Source organism: Rhinatrema bivittatum, chromosome 1, assembly GCF_901001135.1.
Source record: "Rhinatrema bivittatum chromosome 1, aRhiBiv1.1, whole genome shotgun sequence".
Taxonomy (NCBI): Eukaryota; Metazoa; Chordata; class Amphibia; order Gymnophiona; family Rhinatrematidae; genus Rhinatrema; species Rhinatrema bivittatum.
The window spans coordinates 146,873,087-146,891,932 of NC_042615.1; the positions used below are offsets into that span (position 1 = coordinate 146,873,087).

At 45.5% G+C, this 18,846-nt stretch overlaps 1 protein-coding gene across 5 annotated transcripts in view; it reads right to left on the reverse strand.

Moving 5' to 3' along the window:
• Positions 1 to 18,846, reverse strand: part of ATP10D (ATPase phospholipid transporting 10D (putative)) — a 363,249-nt gene that overhangs the window by 226,282 nt on the left and 118,121 nt on the right. For all 5 annotated transcript variants that reach the window (XM_029588247.1, XM_029588237.1, XM_029588263.1 and 2 more), the window contains exon 3: positions 7,114 to 7,308. In XM_029588247.1, the coding sequence (XP_029444107.1) occupies positions 7,114 to 7,308 (195 nt within the window). The remainder of the gene's footprint in view (positions 1 to 7,113; positions 7,309 to 18,846) is intronic.

The window sequence follows — 18,846 nt, forward strand, 5'->3', positions numbered from 1 at the left end:
TGCATTCCAGCTGTGCTGAATTTCACTCAGCACAAAATAGCCTTCTGCTTCCTGATCCAGCCCTGCCCTTCCCAGGCAGCATGCAGGAAAGAAAACTGGAGGGGGTTGAGCCTGGAGCATAGAGAGTGAGAGTGTGTGAGAGAGAGAAAGCAAATGTTGCTTACCTGATGTAACAGGTGTTCTCACAGGACAGCAGGATGTTAGTCCTCACAAATGGGTGACATCGAGGATGGAGCCCACCACGGAAAACTTCTGTCAAAGTTTAAACAGAACTTTGACTGGCCCCTACTGGGCATGCCCAGCAAGGCACTGACCCTGCAGCCAGCAGGGGTCTCCCTTCAGTCTGATTTTCAAAGCTACAGGCAGTGCCTAAAAAGTAAAAACAAAACAAACCCAACACCGCGGGGTGGCGGGCGGGTTTCGTGAGGACTAACATCCTGCTGTCCTGTGAGAACACCTGTTACATCAGGTAAGCAACATTTGCTTTCTCACAGGACAAGCAGGATGGTTGTCCTCACAAATGGGTGAGTACCGAGCTGAGGATGTTCCTGACTTGCACCAAATGCACCCAATGACGTGCAACAGGCACAACAACTGGGGTGGAATTTGGTAAAGGGCATCCGCACCCTACCGGGAAGGTGGAAGGGTGTTGGTACATCACGTTGGAAAAAGGTTACGCAAGACAGATTGGCCGAAGATGGAGTCCTGTCTTCCAGCTTTGTCCAAACAATAGTGGGCTGCAAAGGTATGGAGAGAACTCCAGGTTGCAGCTTTGCAGATTTCAGGAAGCGGCACCGATCGAAGGTATGCCACCGAAGTCGCCATGGCCCTCACAGAGTGTGCTTTCACACGGTCTTGAAAAGGAATGCCAGCTTGCTGATAGCAAAAAGAAATGCAGTCCGCCAACCAGGAGGAAAGAGCCTGCTTACCCACAGGATGTCCTAACTTGTTAGGATGGAAAGAGACAAATAATTGAGTGCTCTTCCTGTGAGCAACTGTACGGCCTAGATAAAAAGCTAGAGCTCGTTTGCAGTCTAGGGTATGCAGAGTCTGTTCCCCGGAGTTGGAGTGGGGCCTGGGAAAAAAGATAGGTAGTATGATGGATTGATTAATATGAAACTCAGAAACTACCTTAGGTAAAAATTTAGGGTGAGTGCGGAGTACCGCCCGGTCCTGCAGGAGCTTAGTGTAAGGCGGATAGGTAACTAGGGCCTGCAATTCACTAACCCTGCGAGCTGAAGTGATAGCCAAAAGGAATAACACTTTCCATGTGAGATACTTTAATTCACAGGAGTGCAGAGGTTCGAAAGGAGGTTTCATTAGACGACCAAGAACCAGGTTAAGGTCCCAAGATGGGGCCGGGGGACGTAAGGGTGGCTTCAGATGGAGCAAGCCTTTAAGAAAACGTGTTACCAGGGGTTGTACTGAAATAGGGACACCCTGTACACCTTTATGGAAGGCGGCTACCGCACTGACATGCATCCTAATGGAAGAGGTCTTTAGACCGGATTCTGATAGGTGCCATAAATAGTCCAAGAACTTAGAGATTGGACAGGAAAGGGGATCAAGGGACTGAGAAGTGCACCATGATGTGTACCTTTTCCATTTATATGAATAGGATCTTCTGGTAGAGGGCTTTCGTGAAGCTATCAGGACACGAGAAACTGAATCCGAAAGGTTAAAAGGCTGAAGGACTAACCTTTCAACATCCATGCCGTCAGGGACAAGGCTTGGAGGTTGGGATGGAGGAGGCATCCGTCGTTTTGAGTGAGCAGATGCGGATCCGTTCCCAGAGGGATGTGCCTGCGGATGGAGAGATCCTGGAGTATGGGAAACCACACTTGGCGTGGCCAGTGGGGTGCTATCAGGATCATGGTTCCTCCGTCCTGGCGTAGCTTCACGAGAGTCCTTGACAGAAGAGGAAGTGGAGGGATTGCATAAAGCAGACCTGTCGTCCACTTGAGGGAGAAGGCATCTCTCGGCTGAAAGTGTTGGCTCCGAATGAGAGAGCAGTAATCGTCCACTTTGTGGTTCTGAGGGGACGCAAAGAGGTCTATGCGGGGAAAACCCCACTTGTGAAACAGAGAGGTCACTACCAGAGGATTGAGTGACCACTCGTGTGGCTTGAAGACACGGCTCAGCTGGTCTGCCAATACATTGTCTACTCCCGGCAGGTAAGTGGCCCTGAGGTACATAGAGTGGGAGAGGGCTTCCGCCCAGATCTGCGCAGCTTCCTGACACAGAAGGAAGGAGCCTGTGCCTCCCTGCTTGTTTATGTACCACATGGCCACTTGGTTGTCCGTCTGGATTAAGATTATCTGATGGAATAGATGATCTTTGAAAGTTCGGAGTGCATAGCGGATTGCGCGAAGTTCCAGGAAATTTATCTGGTGTTCGGCTTCCTCTTTGGACCATAACCCTTGGGTTTGTAATTCGTCCACATGGGCTCCCCAACCGATGTGAGAAGCGTCGGTGGTTAGGATTACTTGCGGATCCGGTGGAAGAAAAGGTAAGCCCTGAAGGAGGTTGACCTGAGTTGTCCACCAGGTTAAGGATAGGCGCAGGGCCTGTGTGACTGCGACTATGGAGGACAGAGGCTGAAAAGCTTGAATCCATTGGTGTCGTAGAGTCCATTGTGTTACTCTCATGGCTAGTCGGGTCATGGGAGTGACTTGAACCGAGGATGCCATGTGTCCTAGGAGAATGAGGAACTGGCGAGCCGTGGCAGTGTTTTGAGACTGGAGCTGGCGAGCCAGGGATATTAGGGTATGGACCCTCTGAAGAGGAAGGTAAGCCTTTGCCTGCAAGGTGTCCAAGTCTGCTCCAATGAAGGATAAGGTTTGAGACGGGACTAAGCAAGATTTCTCGTAATTGACAAGAAACCCTAAGGAAAGGAGTGTTTGAATTGTCAATTTTAGGGAGGATTGAGCTATGTGTTGGGAGGAGGCCCTGATTAGCCAATCGTCCAGGTAGGGGTAGACGTGGACACCTTCCTTCCTTAGGAATGCTGCTACTACTACGAGACATTTGGTAAAGACTCGTGGGGCAGAAGCCAGACCGAAAGGTAGGACACGGTATTGATAATGGTCGTGGCCTACAAGAAACCGCAGATATTTGCGATGGGATTGTGTGATCGCAATGTGGGTATAAGCGTCCTTGAGGTCGAGAGAGCACAGCCAATCCCCCTTTTGCAACAGAGGGAGCAAGGCGCCCAGGGTTACCATCTTGAACTTTTCTTTTTGCAGATACTTGTTGAGGGCCCGAAGGTCCAGAATTGGACGTAGCCCCCCTGATTTCTTTGGTATTAGGAAGTATCTGGAATAGAATCCTTTCCCTTGTTGACAAGGAGGGACGGGTTCTATAGCATTTGATTGTAGAAGAAGGGATACTTCTTGATGTAATTGAGTGAAATGGCTGGTTAGACTCCATGCCTGAAGGGGCGGGGAGTCTGGCGGAAGTGTTATGAAGTTTAGGTGGTAACCCTGTGCGATAATTGCTAGCACCCACTGATCTGAGGTGATCTGTTTCCAACGGTGTAAGAAGTGGAACAGTCGACCCCCCACAGGGATGTGTGGAAGAGGGAGATGGCATGTGCTCAATACAGGGAAGTCAAAGGCCCCGCCGTAGGCCCAGGAGGTGGGGCTACAGTAGGTCTTTGCTTTCTTGGCTGACGAGGCTGAGGCCTGTTAGAGGACCATGCAGGACGAGCCCTAGTTGACGGAGGGTAGTAGCGACGTGGTCGAAAGAATGACTTCTTAGAGTCCTTCTTTTGCGGTTGCTTGGAGGTCACCTCAGGTGGGACAGATGAGAGTTGTTTCAACGTCTCATGGTGGTCTTTTAATTCCGCCACAATCTGTTGAATTTGCTCTCCAAACAAATTGTCGCCTAAGCAGGGCAAATCAGCAAGACGATCTTGGACTTCTGGGCGAAGGTTGGATGACTTTAACCAAGCCCAACGTCTGGCTGAGATGGCTGTGGCTGAAACCTTCGTGGAAGCATCGAATATGTCATAGGCAGTCCTAATCTCGTGCTTCCCTGCCTCAAATCCCTTGTGAAGAAGGGCTTGAAGCTGTGGTTGGTATTGGTCCGGCAACGTGTCAGCATAGTCTTGCATCTGCTTAAAGATGGCTCTGTTGTATTGAGTCATGTAAAGTTGATATGAAGCTATGCGTGAAATCAACGTAGCTCCATGATACACTTTCCGTCCTACACTATCCAGGAACTTGTTGTCCCTGGTAGGTGGGGTAGAAGAGTGCGGCTTAAGACGCTTGGCCTTCTTCTGCGCGGCCTCAACCACAACAGAGCGATGATCCAGTTGAGGCTTTTGGAAACCTGGTGCTGACTGGACAAGGTATGTGGAGTCAGCTTTCTTGTTAACTGGTGACACCGATGAAGGAGATTCCCAGTTTTTCTTGAGCAGATCCAAAAACACCTGGTGTATAGGGATGGAAGCGATGATTTTTGGAGCATCCAGAAATTGAAGTAGTTCCATCATCTGGTGTCTATCATCAGCTTCAGATTGTAGTTGAAAAGGTACAACTTCTGACATTTCTTTCACAAAATTAATGAAAGATAGATCTTCAGGAGGAGATCTTTTTCTACTCTCTGTAGGAGATGGTGGCGAAGGCAGATCTGTGTCAGAAGAGGTATCATCATCATCACCCCAGGTATCGTAGGGATCATGTGTGGCTTGTAGCCCTGATGGACCTGGCTGAGGCTCTGAAGGCATCGATGGAAACCGAGGTGGAATCGGTGCAGTAGGTGGAACCAGAAATGGCATCGATGGCTTCGGTGCTGCCGATGGAATCGGTGCCTGGCGCGGAATCGATGGAGCCGAAGGATAAATCGGTGGAGATATACCAGAAGGTACCGATGGAACTACCCCGGAAGGGGGAATTCGAAACTGTGTTTCTCCTGCCGATGAGAAACCAGTCGGAGACGGTGGTGTTGTCGATGGCACTGGAATCACCGATGGAAGGGCCGTCACGAGTGCCTCCATGCGGCTCAGTAGCGGTGCTAGCGCTTGTATCAACGGCTCGGTGGTCGGTTCCCTCCTCGGTGGCGAAGCCGGTGCCGGTGCCGGGGGCGGCACTGGAACCGGTGCCGGAGATGGTGCCGATGGAGGTTGTAATTTCTTCATCGCTTTCTCGATGGCCTCCTGGACCAGCCGGTCCAGTTCTGCCCGGAGACCAGGGGTAACCATACCCGGCTCGACGGGAGAGGGAGGCTGAGGCAGGGCCGGAGGGACCACCGTAACCGGTGGGATCACGGCCCCCACACCCCGAGAGGGTGAGGGTTTCCTCGATGCCGACGAACGAGACGTGGAAGGCATCCGGTCTGTTCGCGGCTTCTTTGTCGGTGGCTCGGCTTGAGCAGAGGTCGATGGCTGTGGATCCTCGACAGGCCGAGACTTATGCCGTCGATGGCGGTGCTTTTCTTTCCGATCCCCTCGCCCATCCGGGGAAGGGACGGGAGTCGACGGCCGAGAAGCGATCGATGGCGGACGGTCACCGGAGGGTTGACGATGATGGTACAACTTCGACGGTGCCGGTTCCGATGACGTCGATGCTATCGATGGCGTTGGGGTTGGTGCATGGAAGAGGAGCCCCATCTTCTCCATCCTGGCTTTGCGACCCTTGGGTGTCATTAAGGCACATTTGGTGCAAGTCAGGACATCATGCCCACTACCCAAACACATAACACAAACCCTGTGGGGGTCTGTGATTGACATAGTCCGGGTGCAATCCGGACAACGACGGAACCCCGTTGCCATGGCTGTAAGCCAAAATTTAGCCTGGGGATCGATAAGTGCCAACAGGCCTCGAGGGCCAAAATCGACGGTAGTCGATGGAAAATGGCAAAAAACTTACCGGATTCCGTAAAGATGACAAAAATTTGTCGAAGGGAGACCCCTGAGGGGCAAATTTTCTTAGGAAATTAATTTCCAAATTCCTGTCAGGAACGTGGTAAGAGAGCTCCTTTCACCGCGTGGCAACTGCTGCGCGGAAAAAAGAAGACTGAAGGGAGACCCCTGCTGGCTGCAGGGTCAGTGCCTTGCTGGGCATGCCCAGTAGGGGCCAGTCAAAGTTCTGTTTAAACTTTGACAGAAGTTTTCCGTGGTGGGCTCCATCCTCGATGTCACCCATTTGTGAGGACAACCATCCTGCTTGTCCTGTGAGAAATAGAAGCTATTGGTACTGGTATGTGTGCACCAGATTGAGGTTAAAGAGGAGTTGTAAGGGGGAGCAGGACCAGAGCACAGTAGGGATACCTCCCCACTCTTCTCCCCCACCTACTGCAATTCAGGTTCTCTCTCCCTTGATCTCAGATTCTATCCCTCAGATCCTGGAACCTCCCCTTCTTTTCCTTCTCTCCAGATCCTAACCTCCCTCCCCCCCCCCCCCAAAAAAAAAAAAAAAAAAGTCCTACTTCCTTTCCTTCTTTCAAAATCCAAGAACTTCCATCCCTCTCCCTTTTTTCCTCCATCTCAGATTCCTGATTTTCATATTTCCTCTACCTTCCACATCTCCCATCCTCATTACCTTCTACTCTCCTCCCTCCATCCTCTTTTCTTCCCTACTTTCACCTTCTCCTTAGCCCTCCTCCTATCTTCTCCTTATCCCTGGTCCTCTCACCCTCTCCCCTCTCTTTTGCCCATCCCTGAGATCTCATTCCTGTACTAATACTTAAGATCCCTTTTCCTCACACAATAAAAAAAATAAATTATACAGGCGCAAGTGAGGTTAGAAAATGACTTAATTTTTATAATATGAGATATAAAAATGTTTGCCAATATGTTTCAGATTTTTCCACAGAATCTATGCCTGAGCTGCCACAGCAAACTGTAGGACTGTGCCTCCTGCTCCTTGTGATCTGACCTTACCCGGGAGTGAGGGTGAAAGAAGGGATGCAACAGTAGCAACAGTACCTAGGGCTGGCAAACTCCTAATTCTGTCTCTGGGTACTCTTATCAGTTCAAAATATAACCCCATTGAGAAAATCAACCACTGACGAAAATTTAAAAAAATAAAATAAAAAGCATGCCTAACACAACCCCTACCCTGGCTTCACTGAGCCTATTTAAAATGCTATAAATTAGAAATTGTCACTTACCTATTATATACTTTTGTTAATGTGTTGTTTATTTTCTTATCAATTTTATATTTCCTGTAATCTTCAAGGCCATCTTTGATTGCTATAATTGTAATTACTATCACCAATGGTAGCATTGTAATTTCTTTCTGGAAGGCTTCTACAAGTGGAACCCAATTCAAGACAACTAAAAACAGGAAATATAAATTGGCAGCTCTGAAACAAAAACAAACATAAGAATTACCAGATCTAGATTAAAAAAATGATCTTGCATTGAAATAGCAATGCTTAAAATTCACAGCACCACAGGGGCTGATGTATTAAGCCGCACTGACCCTACCTGTTTTAGCGTGGGCTATTTTGCACTGACCTAACCCAGGTATGTAATAGGGGTTTTACTGTCAGAAAAACCCACGCTGAAACAGGAGTTAAAACCTGCGGCATGGTTAGCAAGTCTCATAGTAATATCGTAATGACGGCAGAAAAGGACCAAATGGTCTACCCAATCTGCCCCGCAAGCTGTTTATGATAGTATTTTCTGTGCTGTGCAGGTTACCCCCATGTTTCTCATAAGAGTTATAACTCCCACTTCGTGCAGTTATTCCCAAGCCTCATTATAACCCATAAAAAAATGTACTGCTAGCAACATTTTTACTGCGTGATGAGCCTCCTTGAAAATTCACAGTGCTGCTTAACATGCTTTGCATATGGACGTGGCCAGAGAAGTAGTCCTGTGCATTTTCCCCTATGTCTTCGTATCAATACCCTAGACCATAAAAGTCAAGCCCTGAATTGGTTATTGTCTGAATCCAATTCCTCTTCCTTCCCTCCCCATCCCTGATTAGTTACTATCCTGCAAAGCAAGGAGGCATGCTAGTTGAGGAAAGTACCTCCTTTTAACCATGAGAAATTTAATTCCTGGACAGAAGTAGGAGTTCAACTTCCTGCAGCAGAGAGGATGACACCCAAACCCACTTGCTTGTGTTGCATCAGGCCAGGTCAGATCAGCGGCACGAGTCCTTCCCTCCTCATTCTCTCAAGCAGATTGAACCTTCCCTCACCTTAAAAGAATTTAGCCATGCTGGACTAGAACTTCTCCATTCTCCCAAACCCCATCCTATCAATGTACATAACCACAGGCCTCCAAATTCCCCCCACCTCCAGGCAATCCTAGCCGAAGAACTTACCTCCTCCATCAGGGCTACTCCTACTGTCAGCTGTCTGTGAAAGGACTAATCCCCTTTCAAATTCTAAAAAGACAGCCTTCTCAGAGGGGATTGGTCCTTTCATAGACAGCTGACAGTAGAAGGACCAATCAGCTGCCAGTAGAGGAAGCAGCTCTGCCGGAGGAAGTAAGTTCTTCTCCTGCTGGTGTTGCATGGGGATGGAGGAATTTGGAGGGCCTGGGCTCTCTGCACGTGCATAGGAGAGGGTTGGGGAGTTCCATTCCAGCTCGGGCTGTTTGGAGTGTTCTTTACTGGGTTGGAGGGTATTTGGGAGGGTGGTAGAGTTCCACTCTAGCCCAGCTAAAAAAATTTTTTTTTTTTTTTACGGTGAGGGGAGGATTGAATGCTTTTATATATATATATATATATAAACACTCTCGGTCTATTTGCACATCATTAACTTCCTGCAAGGACCAGTTATTTTAACGTGTGCAATAAATGAAACCCGTGCTAAAATCTAACTCCAATTCTAGCATGGGTTTAAGAACATAAGAACATAAGAAATTGCCATGCTGGGTCAGACCAAGGGTCCATCAAGCCCAGCATCCTGTTTCCAACAGAGGCCAAAACACCAGGCCACAAGAACCTGGCAATTACCCAAACACTAAGAAGAACCCATGCTACTGATGCAATTAATAGCAGTGGCTATTCCCTAAGTATAATTGATTAATAGCCATTAATGGACTTCTCCTCCAAGAACTTATCCAAACCTTTTTTGAACCCAGCTACACTAACTGCACTAACTACCTTCTCTGGCAACAAATTCCAGAGCTTTATTGTGCGTTGAGTGAAAAAGAATTTTCTCCGATTAGTCTTAAATGTGTTACTTGCTAACTTCATGGAATGCCCCCTAGTCCTTCTATTATTCGAAAGTGTAAATAACCGAGTCACATCTACTCGTTCAAGACCTCTCATGATCTTAAAGACCTCTATCATATCCCCCCTCAGCTGTCTCTTCTCCAAGCTGAACAGCCCTAACCTCTTCAGCCTTTCCTCATAGGGGAGCTGTTGCATCCCCTTTATCATTTTGGTTGCCCTTCTCTGTACCTTCTCCATCGCAACTATATCTTTTTTGAGATGCGGCGACTAGAATTGTACACAGTATTCAAGGTGCGGTCTCACCATGGAGCGATACAGAGGCATTATGACATTTTCCGTTCTATTAACCATTCCCTTCCTAATAATTCCTAACATTCTATTTGCTTTTTTTTTTATTATTACAATGCTCCCATAGTAAACAAACCTGCAGTGAAGAACAGAAGCGAATGGAAATATTTATTAATTTTCACTAGATAGGAAAAACAAAACAAAACAAAAAAAACACCTCTTTGCTTCTTTTTCTTTCACGCTGAAATAAATGCAAGCCAGGTCCCGGTTTCAGCCAAACACATTTAAGTCAATTTGAATCACACATAGCATTCAAAGTCATGATCTGGACAACCTGACTAAATGAAATGAGAGGATTTGGGCATAAAGTCCATGCAGTTGAAAATGGTTATCTAAATCTGGTACAAGAGGCAACAAATACTAGAAAACAATACTTTATAGGAATTAGAACAGTAATTTCTTTTCAAACCACTTTCACTATAAACTCAGACCAGAAAAAAGGTGGGACCACAAAGAAAATTAGATGAGAGAGGGCAGGGGTTCCAAAATTTCTCCACTTGTAAAAAAACAAAAACCTCACTGTTTTCAATACAAAATGATTTTTTTTCAGTGCCTTAATGGAGACATAGCCATTATGTATTTAAAACCTTTACAATTTATCTTGGTACTTAATTTTCAATTTTCTGAATAACCATCCCCAGTGGGCAGTCATCTGAGCTGCTACCTGAAAGTCCTCCATGATCTACAGACTTAAATGGGCTATCGTACGTGCAAAATGCTAAAACTTATACTGCTTACAGTATTTGGTCTACTACTCTACTCTACTTCTACTCTAAAAACTCCACCACATTTGCAATATACCTCAGAGACTAAATATTTAAGGCTGAATTTTCAAACAGCCGCGCATAAAAATCACACAAGTGCTGTGCCCTGAAAAAGGGGCAGGCCGGGGCGGAAGCTGGCCAGGATAGAAAGTGCACGCCAGCAGCACACAAATAATTTCTGCTCGGGAGGAGCAATAAATGGAAAAATAAAAAAAATTTCAGGTAGGTAGGTAAGTGCTAGAGAAAAGGGGAAAAGGGAAGAAAGGTTAGGTAGGGGGGTAGGAAACGGGGGAAGGCCCGATTGTGTTGCCATGCATAATTTGCAAAAATTCCCCTCTCTCCAGCACACCAAATTTAAAATCCGGTGCACATGGCCAATGGATTTTATAACATGCGCGCATTAGCGCGCGCATGTTATAAAATTGGCACATCCATGTTTTAAAATCTATCTCAATGTATAGTACAGTTAACAAAAATAAAAGTGTTTAAAATTAAACTCTATATAGAATAAACTAGGACAAAACTGAAAAATCTGCTCCAGTTTGAATTATTGCAAGGCAGGCACTCTCCACTCAACTTCCTCATGTGTGCTTCCTTCTCCCTGAATAAAGCAGTTAGTAATGTCATGAAAAAAAATGTTCTAGATCTGGTAATTTTCTAAGAGTGAGGATAGTGCAGAATTATACCTCCCTTCATACAGCTAATTTTTGCTATTTTTTTTTTTTTTTAGCAGACTCTACAGTAGGGATGGCCAACTCCAGTCCTCAAGAGCCACAAACAGGCCTGAATTTCAGAATATCCACAATGAATATGCAAGGGCAGTGCATGCAAACCTATCTCATGCATATTAAGTATGGATATTCTGAAAACCAGGCATATGTTAATTCATTGCATTTAATAAAACACCTTATTTCCCATAAAAGAAAAACCAAAGCTATGTACAATTAAAAGAATATCTAAATATAAAAAATAAAAAAAATATTGCAGTAAATATGTAAAAAATTATAGACAGAAAAATAAATGTAAAAAGAACATCTAATAAACATAAAAATCAAGTATAAATGAGAACTTGAAATATCAGGCAATATCATCTGTTGAATAATATAAACTCAAAATGTACAAGGAAAACAGTTAAAAACTAAAGACAAATAAAATATTCTTGATGGACCACACCAAACAGAAAAGAAAACAAAAAGTAAGCAATTATTCTTCTTAAGCCCTACCGAACAGAAATGTTTTCAGATCCTTCCTATATTTCTTGTAATCCCTTTCAAGACATAATGCAAGGGGCAGGGGATTCACAAAGGAGGAAGATAAAAATGCAAAGACAGATTGGCAAGATAAGAGATGGCCAAACCCAAGAGGCTTTAAAACAAGAGACATCCTATTTTAAACTGGATTCTTAAGGACGCAGAAAGCTAATGAAGGCTTTTCAAAAGATGTATCGCATGACTGTACTTCCTTTTTCCAAAAATAAGTCTGGCAACTATACTTTGGACTAAATGTAGGCGATATAAGCCATGTGCAGAAAGGCAGTGATATAATGCGTTACAATAATGTAATCTATTCATCACGAGTGAATAGGTTAAAAACTTTACATCTTCAATACCCAAAAAGGTCTTAAATGCCAAATAAATCATAGGAAAAAAAAAAGGATTTAATTACCTTTGAGATTTGTGCTTCAAAAGTAAGCTGGGAATCAATACTAACTCCAAAGCAGTAACAACATTTCTTAGCTGAATGTGAGTATCGTCAATAATAGGAAATGAAAAAGGAGACATATCAGATTTACTGGCAAACCAAATAGCTTCTGATTTCCCAGAATTTAGTTTGGAGATATGAAGCCAAGTAGCTACTTCTGAGAGACAATGATTGAATTTTACCATCATCATCCGAAATAGAATAAAGAGAAACAATTATCAGTATGTTATCGGCATATTCAAAGCAAGAATAACCTAAATTCTGAATAAGACTGGACAATGGTGACTAGAAAAGATTAAATAAAATAGAAAAGTATGGAACTCTGCAGAACTTCACAGGGCATACTATAGAATTGTGAAATTCCAGTCCACATAATATGACCTATTAGTGAGAGAGGAAGCAAACCATTTTAAAGGGGAGCCTCTCAATCCAAGCTCAGCCAATCACACAACACAAAAATACAAATTTTTAATATAACCAACTCACCTACCCCCCCCCTTCCCCCATTCCCTTGACACTAAGGCATGACTGACACAGCCTAGTAGGCGAACCAACTAGGCCTGCGCCATCAGTAGGTGGACACACTTGAAGATTAGGTGTGGGTTTCACCTTTACCAACCCCATTCCCCGCAAGTTGAGCCCTTGGTTTTGGGGGCTGGCAAGACTTAGGCGAGGTCCCAATGAGCAAAGGAAGTCCAGGTACAGGCCAATAGTCAAGGTAGGGGAACACATGGACCGAGCGACACCTGAGGTAGGCGGACATCACTGCTAAAGTGAAAACGCAGGGGGCCGATGCCAGCAAAGTCAGTCTCCTCTTCTGAGGAGCAGGATCAGCGTGTCCAGAGATACCATCTTGAACTTTTCTCTTATGGGAAACTTGTTCAACATCCGGAGGTCGAGAATGAGACATAAGCCGCTAGTCCATAAAAAGCCTCCTCTCTAGCCTGAACCTGGTTCTAAACGCATCCAAGACGGAAATCCTTCTCATCTCTGGACCCACAGATTTCTCAAACTAGAGACCTAGGAGTTATTCTAGACAATCATCTGAATTTAAAGAAATCAATTAATAATATCACCAAGGACTGTTTCTATAAGCTTCAAGTTCTAAAAAGAATCAAACCTCTTTTCCACTTTCAGGACTTCAGAACCATCCTTCAATCCACGCTATTCTCGAAAACGGACTACTGCAATGCCTTACTCCTGGGGCTCCCCATTTCAGCCACAAAACCTATACAAATGCTCCAGAACGCAGCAGCCAGAATCCTAACCAACACCAACCGCCGTGCTCACATTACCCCCATCCTCCGAAACCTACATTGGCTGCCAATAAAATATAGAATTCTATATAAAGCTCTCACTATAATCCACAAATCTATCCACAAACAGCTCACACTAGACCTTCAGATCCCACTCAAACACCACTTGTCCGAAAGACCCATCAGAGAAGCTTATAAAGGAACCCTTCAAGTCCCACCTACAAAATACACCCGTCTAAAAACCACCAAAGAACGTTCCTTCTCCACAGCAGGCCCTGTCCTCTGGAACAGACTACCGACTGACCTAAGACTGGAACCTTGCCTTCATACCTTTTGAAGAAAACTGAAGACGTGGCTTTTCCTCCAAGCCTTCCCCTAGTCAAAATGCCACTTCGGACTCACCCCAAGGAGTGAGATAATTACTAATCTCATAACCAGTCTTATATTATTATTTATATGTTGCCAATTCCGTTCTACCTTTCTTCCTGGCTCCTTTAGCCCCCAAGTTCAATACCCTTGTTTTATGTAACTTTGCTTGTTTCAGCCTTCTTGTTTGGTTACTCTTGTTAATCCCCTAAGTTCCATGTAAACCGGCCTGATGTGAATTCCATTCGTGAAGTCCGGTATAGAAATATATATTAAATAAATAAATTCCTCTTTGGAATGAGGAAATAATTCGAATAGAACCCTCAGCCCTGCTAAAGGCAAGGGACAAGTTCCACTGCACCCGCTGTAAGGAGAGCAGAGAGTTCCATCTCTGCTGTGTAGCTGTGTTTAAAAAAGGATTGGATAAGTTCTTGGAGGAGAAGTCCATTATCTGCTATTAAGTTGACTTAGAGAACAGCCACTGCTATTTTTAGCAACAGTAGCATGGGATAGACAGTTTGTGGGTACTTGCCAGGTTCTTATTCCCTGGATTGGCCACTGTTTGAAACAGGATGCTGGGCTTGATGGACTCTTGGTCTGACCCAGTATGGCATGTTCTTAAGAATGACCAGGTGGGCGGATGAACCCCACGATGGACATGGGGGAGGGGGGGGGAAGGCATCTGGCAGCCAGCTGAAGTGCAGACGGTATCCCTGGCGAACAACAGAGAGGACAGAGTGGTCCGAAGTTATTTCTTCCCAGTGACAGGCAAAGCTGATGAGCCTGCCTCCGACTGGGGATCTGGACCCAGGGGTGCAAGTCAACTGACGTCTGCTCCCTCACCTTTAGTCAAAAGCCCATGGCTGGGGCCTGCTGTGCCGCCAGCTGGGGTCTAGGCGCTCGCTGTTAGCGAGGACGGCCCCTGGAAACGTTGCATGGTGGTTGAGCCCAGGCGGCAGGAGGATAATATTTCCTCTGCCGATAAAAGGGCTTCCGAGAACCCTGAATGGAGGACGTTCTGGCAGAGGACGGGCCTTCAGAGGCACTAGCAGACATCTGAAGGGTACCATGATGGTTCTTCAATTGTGCCACCGCATCCTGGACCTTATCCCCCGAAGAGGTTTTCACAGGTTGGCCAGCTTGTCCTGGACCTCAGGCAGGAAGTCAGAGGCCCAGAGCCACGCCATTCTTCTGGAAGGATGGACTGAACCTTTTCCTCCACTAGAGGAGGTAGCGTTAAGAATGTCAATCACTTGTCCCCGGTTTAGGCTGCAACTGCTGCTGCATCTTTGGTTGATGCCTCTCCTTCTGCTGACCTCTAGCAAGCATTTGCAGGAGAAATAGAGCTTCATGATATTGGGGAAAAAAAAAAATCAGAAGGCATGTCTTTGGAAGAAAGCACACTTGTAGAGCAATTACTGTCATTGGACTGGGGACAGCTGGTCCCTCGCTGCTGCAGACAACTGCAGTGTGGATTGATGCTCCTTAAGTAGAGCACTTTATTGCCGAATAACTTGTCCTCCATATCCACCAGGTGATCATGCACATCTTCAAAAAAAGCCACTCACTCACAATCACATGAGTTTCTTTATTCCAATAGGTAGGTGCAGGGAAGAAAAAAATCATTTTTTTATTCCATTTTTTAGGGTTTTTGTTTTTTTAATTTCCCACGAATTTAGATTCATGGATTGCTCGATTCGTTTCATTCGTGTGAAAAAATAATCCAACAATAATAAAATAAAAAGTGACCCAAAACTAGGGCTCCTCCCACCCACCCATAAAAATGCCGGGGTCAGGATCCCCACCAGGCCCCTACTTACACAGTCTAGTGGGGATCTACTGGCTACGACTAGGCTGAAGCCTCAGACTTGCATAGGCTGAGGCCACAGTAGGCTGCCGCAGCTTTGGCCTACTCAAGGCAGATGCCCAGACCCAGGCCCAGGCCTGACATGACAGCCCGGCGGCCAAATCCTGTTGTCGAGATCACACCCGGATCCAGGCCCGATGCTGAGACGAGACATCCAGACCAGTCCTCAACACAAGGACCTAAGCCGTGACCCAATCCAAAGGCTGGATCCTGCTGCTGGAGCTTTGGCCTAGGCCAGAGCCTGAGCCCAGATGTCGCTCCGCGACCTGACCCGAAGGCTGGGTCCTGACAACTGGGCCTCCAGTGCAACCCCAGTGGATGCTGTTATTTGGCATTGAAGAGAAAGAGCAAGAAGAGGAGCTCCCAGGCCTGGGCCTAACCCTGAATTGAGGACCCGGTGTTGGGCCTGGGTCCAGATCTAGGCCCGGCGTCAGGACTTGGCCTCCAGATCACGTTGCAGTGTCAAGGTCTGGGTCCTGGTCGGGGCCCTGGTGCTGGGACCCGGACTCCGGGTCAAGTCACGGCATTGGGCGTGGGCTCAGGCTCCAGCCTAGGCAGAGGCCCTGGCATTGGGACCCAGCCTCCGGGAGGTCAAGGCATCGGGCCTGGGTCCAAGCCCTGACATAGGCCGAGGCCCCAGCATCGGGACCAGCCTTTGTCAGATTACCCTAGGGATCAGGTAAGTATTTCTTTTTTCAGGGGTCTTGGCTGCTTCATTAGCCCATGCTTTTGGTGAGACCCCCGGCGTTGCGCTCGGGCCTAAGCCGTGGCCCCTGCTTTGGGCCTCAGTCTCTGCCCTAGGTAAGGCCCTAGCTTCTGGCCTAGGCAGAGGCCCCAGTGTCTTGGTTTAAAATGAAACGGGTCCCCCCCCAAATGAAACAAATTTGCCTTATTGGTTGTGTTTTGCACTTTCATTTTAAACAAATGCGCATCCTTATATTCCAATAGAAGCAGCCAAAGTTCTGGCCACAGTGTCAGAAGTATTATACGTGGACTTGACAATATGCTTTTTATGCTCTTCCATGGCTTGATAGTACTTCATTTGATTGGGGGTCTGATAATTCTGTTAAAACGTTTCAGCTTCTGCACAAACTGGTACAAATACTTCACCAAGTACAACTGATGTGCACAATCTGTATACTAAACATGGGTCCTCATTAAGGGTTGCTAACACCAGTGGTGTCAAGGAGGAGCTCGGAACCATAATTGTTGTGGCTGCCGAAGTGGTGGGTTCTGATGGGTTCCCTCTGTTGTGGTGCTTACAGCCCTATTCATAGACATGAAAGCGGTAAAGAAGCAGTGAAACGCTTTTTGACATGTCACAAATGAAGTCATTATTCTTGTTCTAAATTTTTGATTATAGGCAGTTTCAAGTATTAAAAACATAGTTTCAGCCTTGTATTTGTTTTACTAGAAAAAAAGTAAGTTAGATAAAGATGCTGAACTACAAGGCTATAGAATATTTTTGCACAGATGTGAGGTCAGCTGACATTCTATTTAAGATTAGAACATTTTTACACAGAAACCAGGCCAGTTTACATTCTAATTGCAAGTCACAGATAACCTCATTTACATACAAGATGAGGATAATTAGCATAGAAGTCGAGAGCAAATTACTATATGTCCAATCAGATTATTTGTTTTTAATGAAAAACCAACCATAGAAATTTTGGCAATTATGTAATCTAGCTTAGGAGTGAATTAAACAAGTATAGAAATTCTATATATAGTCTTGCTATCAGTAAAATCACTTGAAAGTGTTATATCAGTGCTTTGAGTAGCATGCTGCCTCTCTCTCCAAAGTATACTTTATTATATTATTTAGCAGCATTTTAATAAAAGAAGTTTGTTTTCTCTAAAGCTGTTGGCTTTAATCATTCTTATTTCAGTGAACCACATCACTTGCCAGTCGCATTGATTCTACCTGCTGGCCGTAAGCGTGTCTGATCATCAGCTTCAGTAAAACTACCTTCTGCACCATAGTTGTATTTTCCATGGGAGGAGAAACTTTTGTGTTTACACGCGGAAGCACTCTGCCCTAATGAAATCAAATGGGCCATAGTATGTGACAGAGGGGACCGATCAATTGTGTCCTGAAGTGTGTGCTTGACAGCTTTGGCTTGAGACTGAAGGAGATGGCCCTAGAGGAACTCTCACATTGCTTAGGCACTCCTCTGGGCACCTCATTTAGCATCATGGGCTTCCATACTCATTCAACCCCGACTTATGGCAGATCAAGGAGTCAGCTCCACAAGGAGGAGGGCCTTTCTTGACTTGCAGGAAAGAAGGGGACCAGAATCCTATTTTGAATTAATGCAGCACCGATAATTTAATGCCTCACTCTGGAAGAGGAGCGGATTTGCTGCCTGACCTTGCTCCAGGCTCTTACTTTTCTGACCACAACCTAAAATAGTGTTATCAACCAAGTCCAGGTAGTGATAAGCAAATAGAATCGGTATCTAATTGACATCCGGTAGCCACAAACACAGGCCTTAAAACCACTGACTGCAGGTTTCTTGGCCTTGGTTTTTTCAAATTTATTTAAGTACTGAAAGGCTCTGCTGAGAGGCTGTTGAGTCAGAGGCAAGAGAAAAAAAAATATGCAAAGAGGAAGAAAAATTAGGCCAAACAAGGCCAATAAAATTTTTTAGAGAGACTAGCAACATGTCCATGTGGCAGTTTGAATGAAGAAATACAGAGGGTCTCACACGGCAGTGCGCGTGCAAGTGTACTCTCACACATGCTTAGTCCATCAGATGATATCACTCATGCGTTATTGCTGATTCATGCCTGTTCAATAAAGAACATTCTATTTTATTTTAAAGTAATCGCCCCTATAGTTTTCTGGAGATAATGATAATGATTAGCTTCAATATTGTGGTCAAGGAGAAATTACTACTTACCTGATAATTTCCTTTCCTCTAAGGAAAGCAGATCAATCCACACGAGTGGGTTATGCACCTCTACCAGCAGATGGAGATGGAGTAAAGCAGACATCACGCACATATAGCCCTGCCCGACATCAGCCCGCCGGTACACTCTGGAAAAGTCAAACTGTGGACTGATTATATTTGAACATAACTATTATATTTGAACATAACTATTAGCAGTCAACATAACTATTAGCAGTCAACATAACTATTAGCTTCCAACCAATTTGGAACACTGAGCACAGGTAAAATAATTAGCAATCACTAAACTTAGGGGCTGGGTATAATACTTGACAATCCTTCAACAAATAAAACAGGAATGCCACTGTCATTCACATATTAGGAGGAACCAAAAGACAAGCTGGCAACCGAGGGCAGGTAGAGGATTGGCCTGCCTTCCTTAGAGAGAGGAAATTATCAGGCAAGTAGTAATTTATCCTTCCCTCTGCACTCAGGCAGGCTAGATATTTTAAAGCT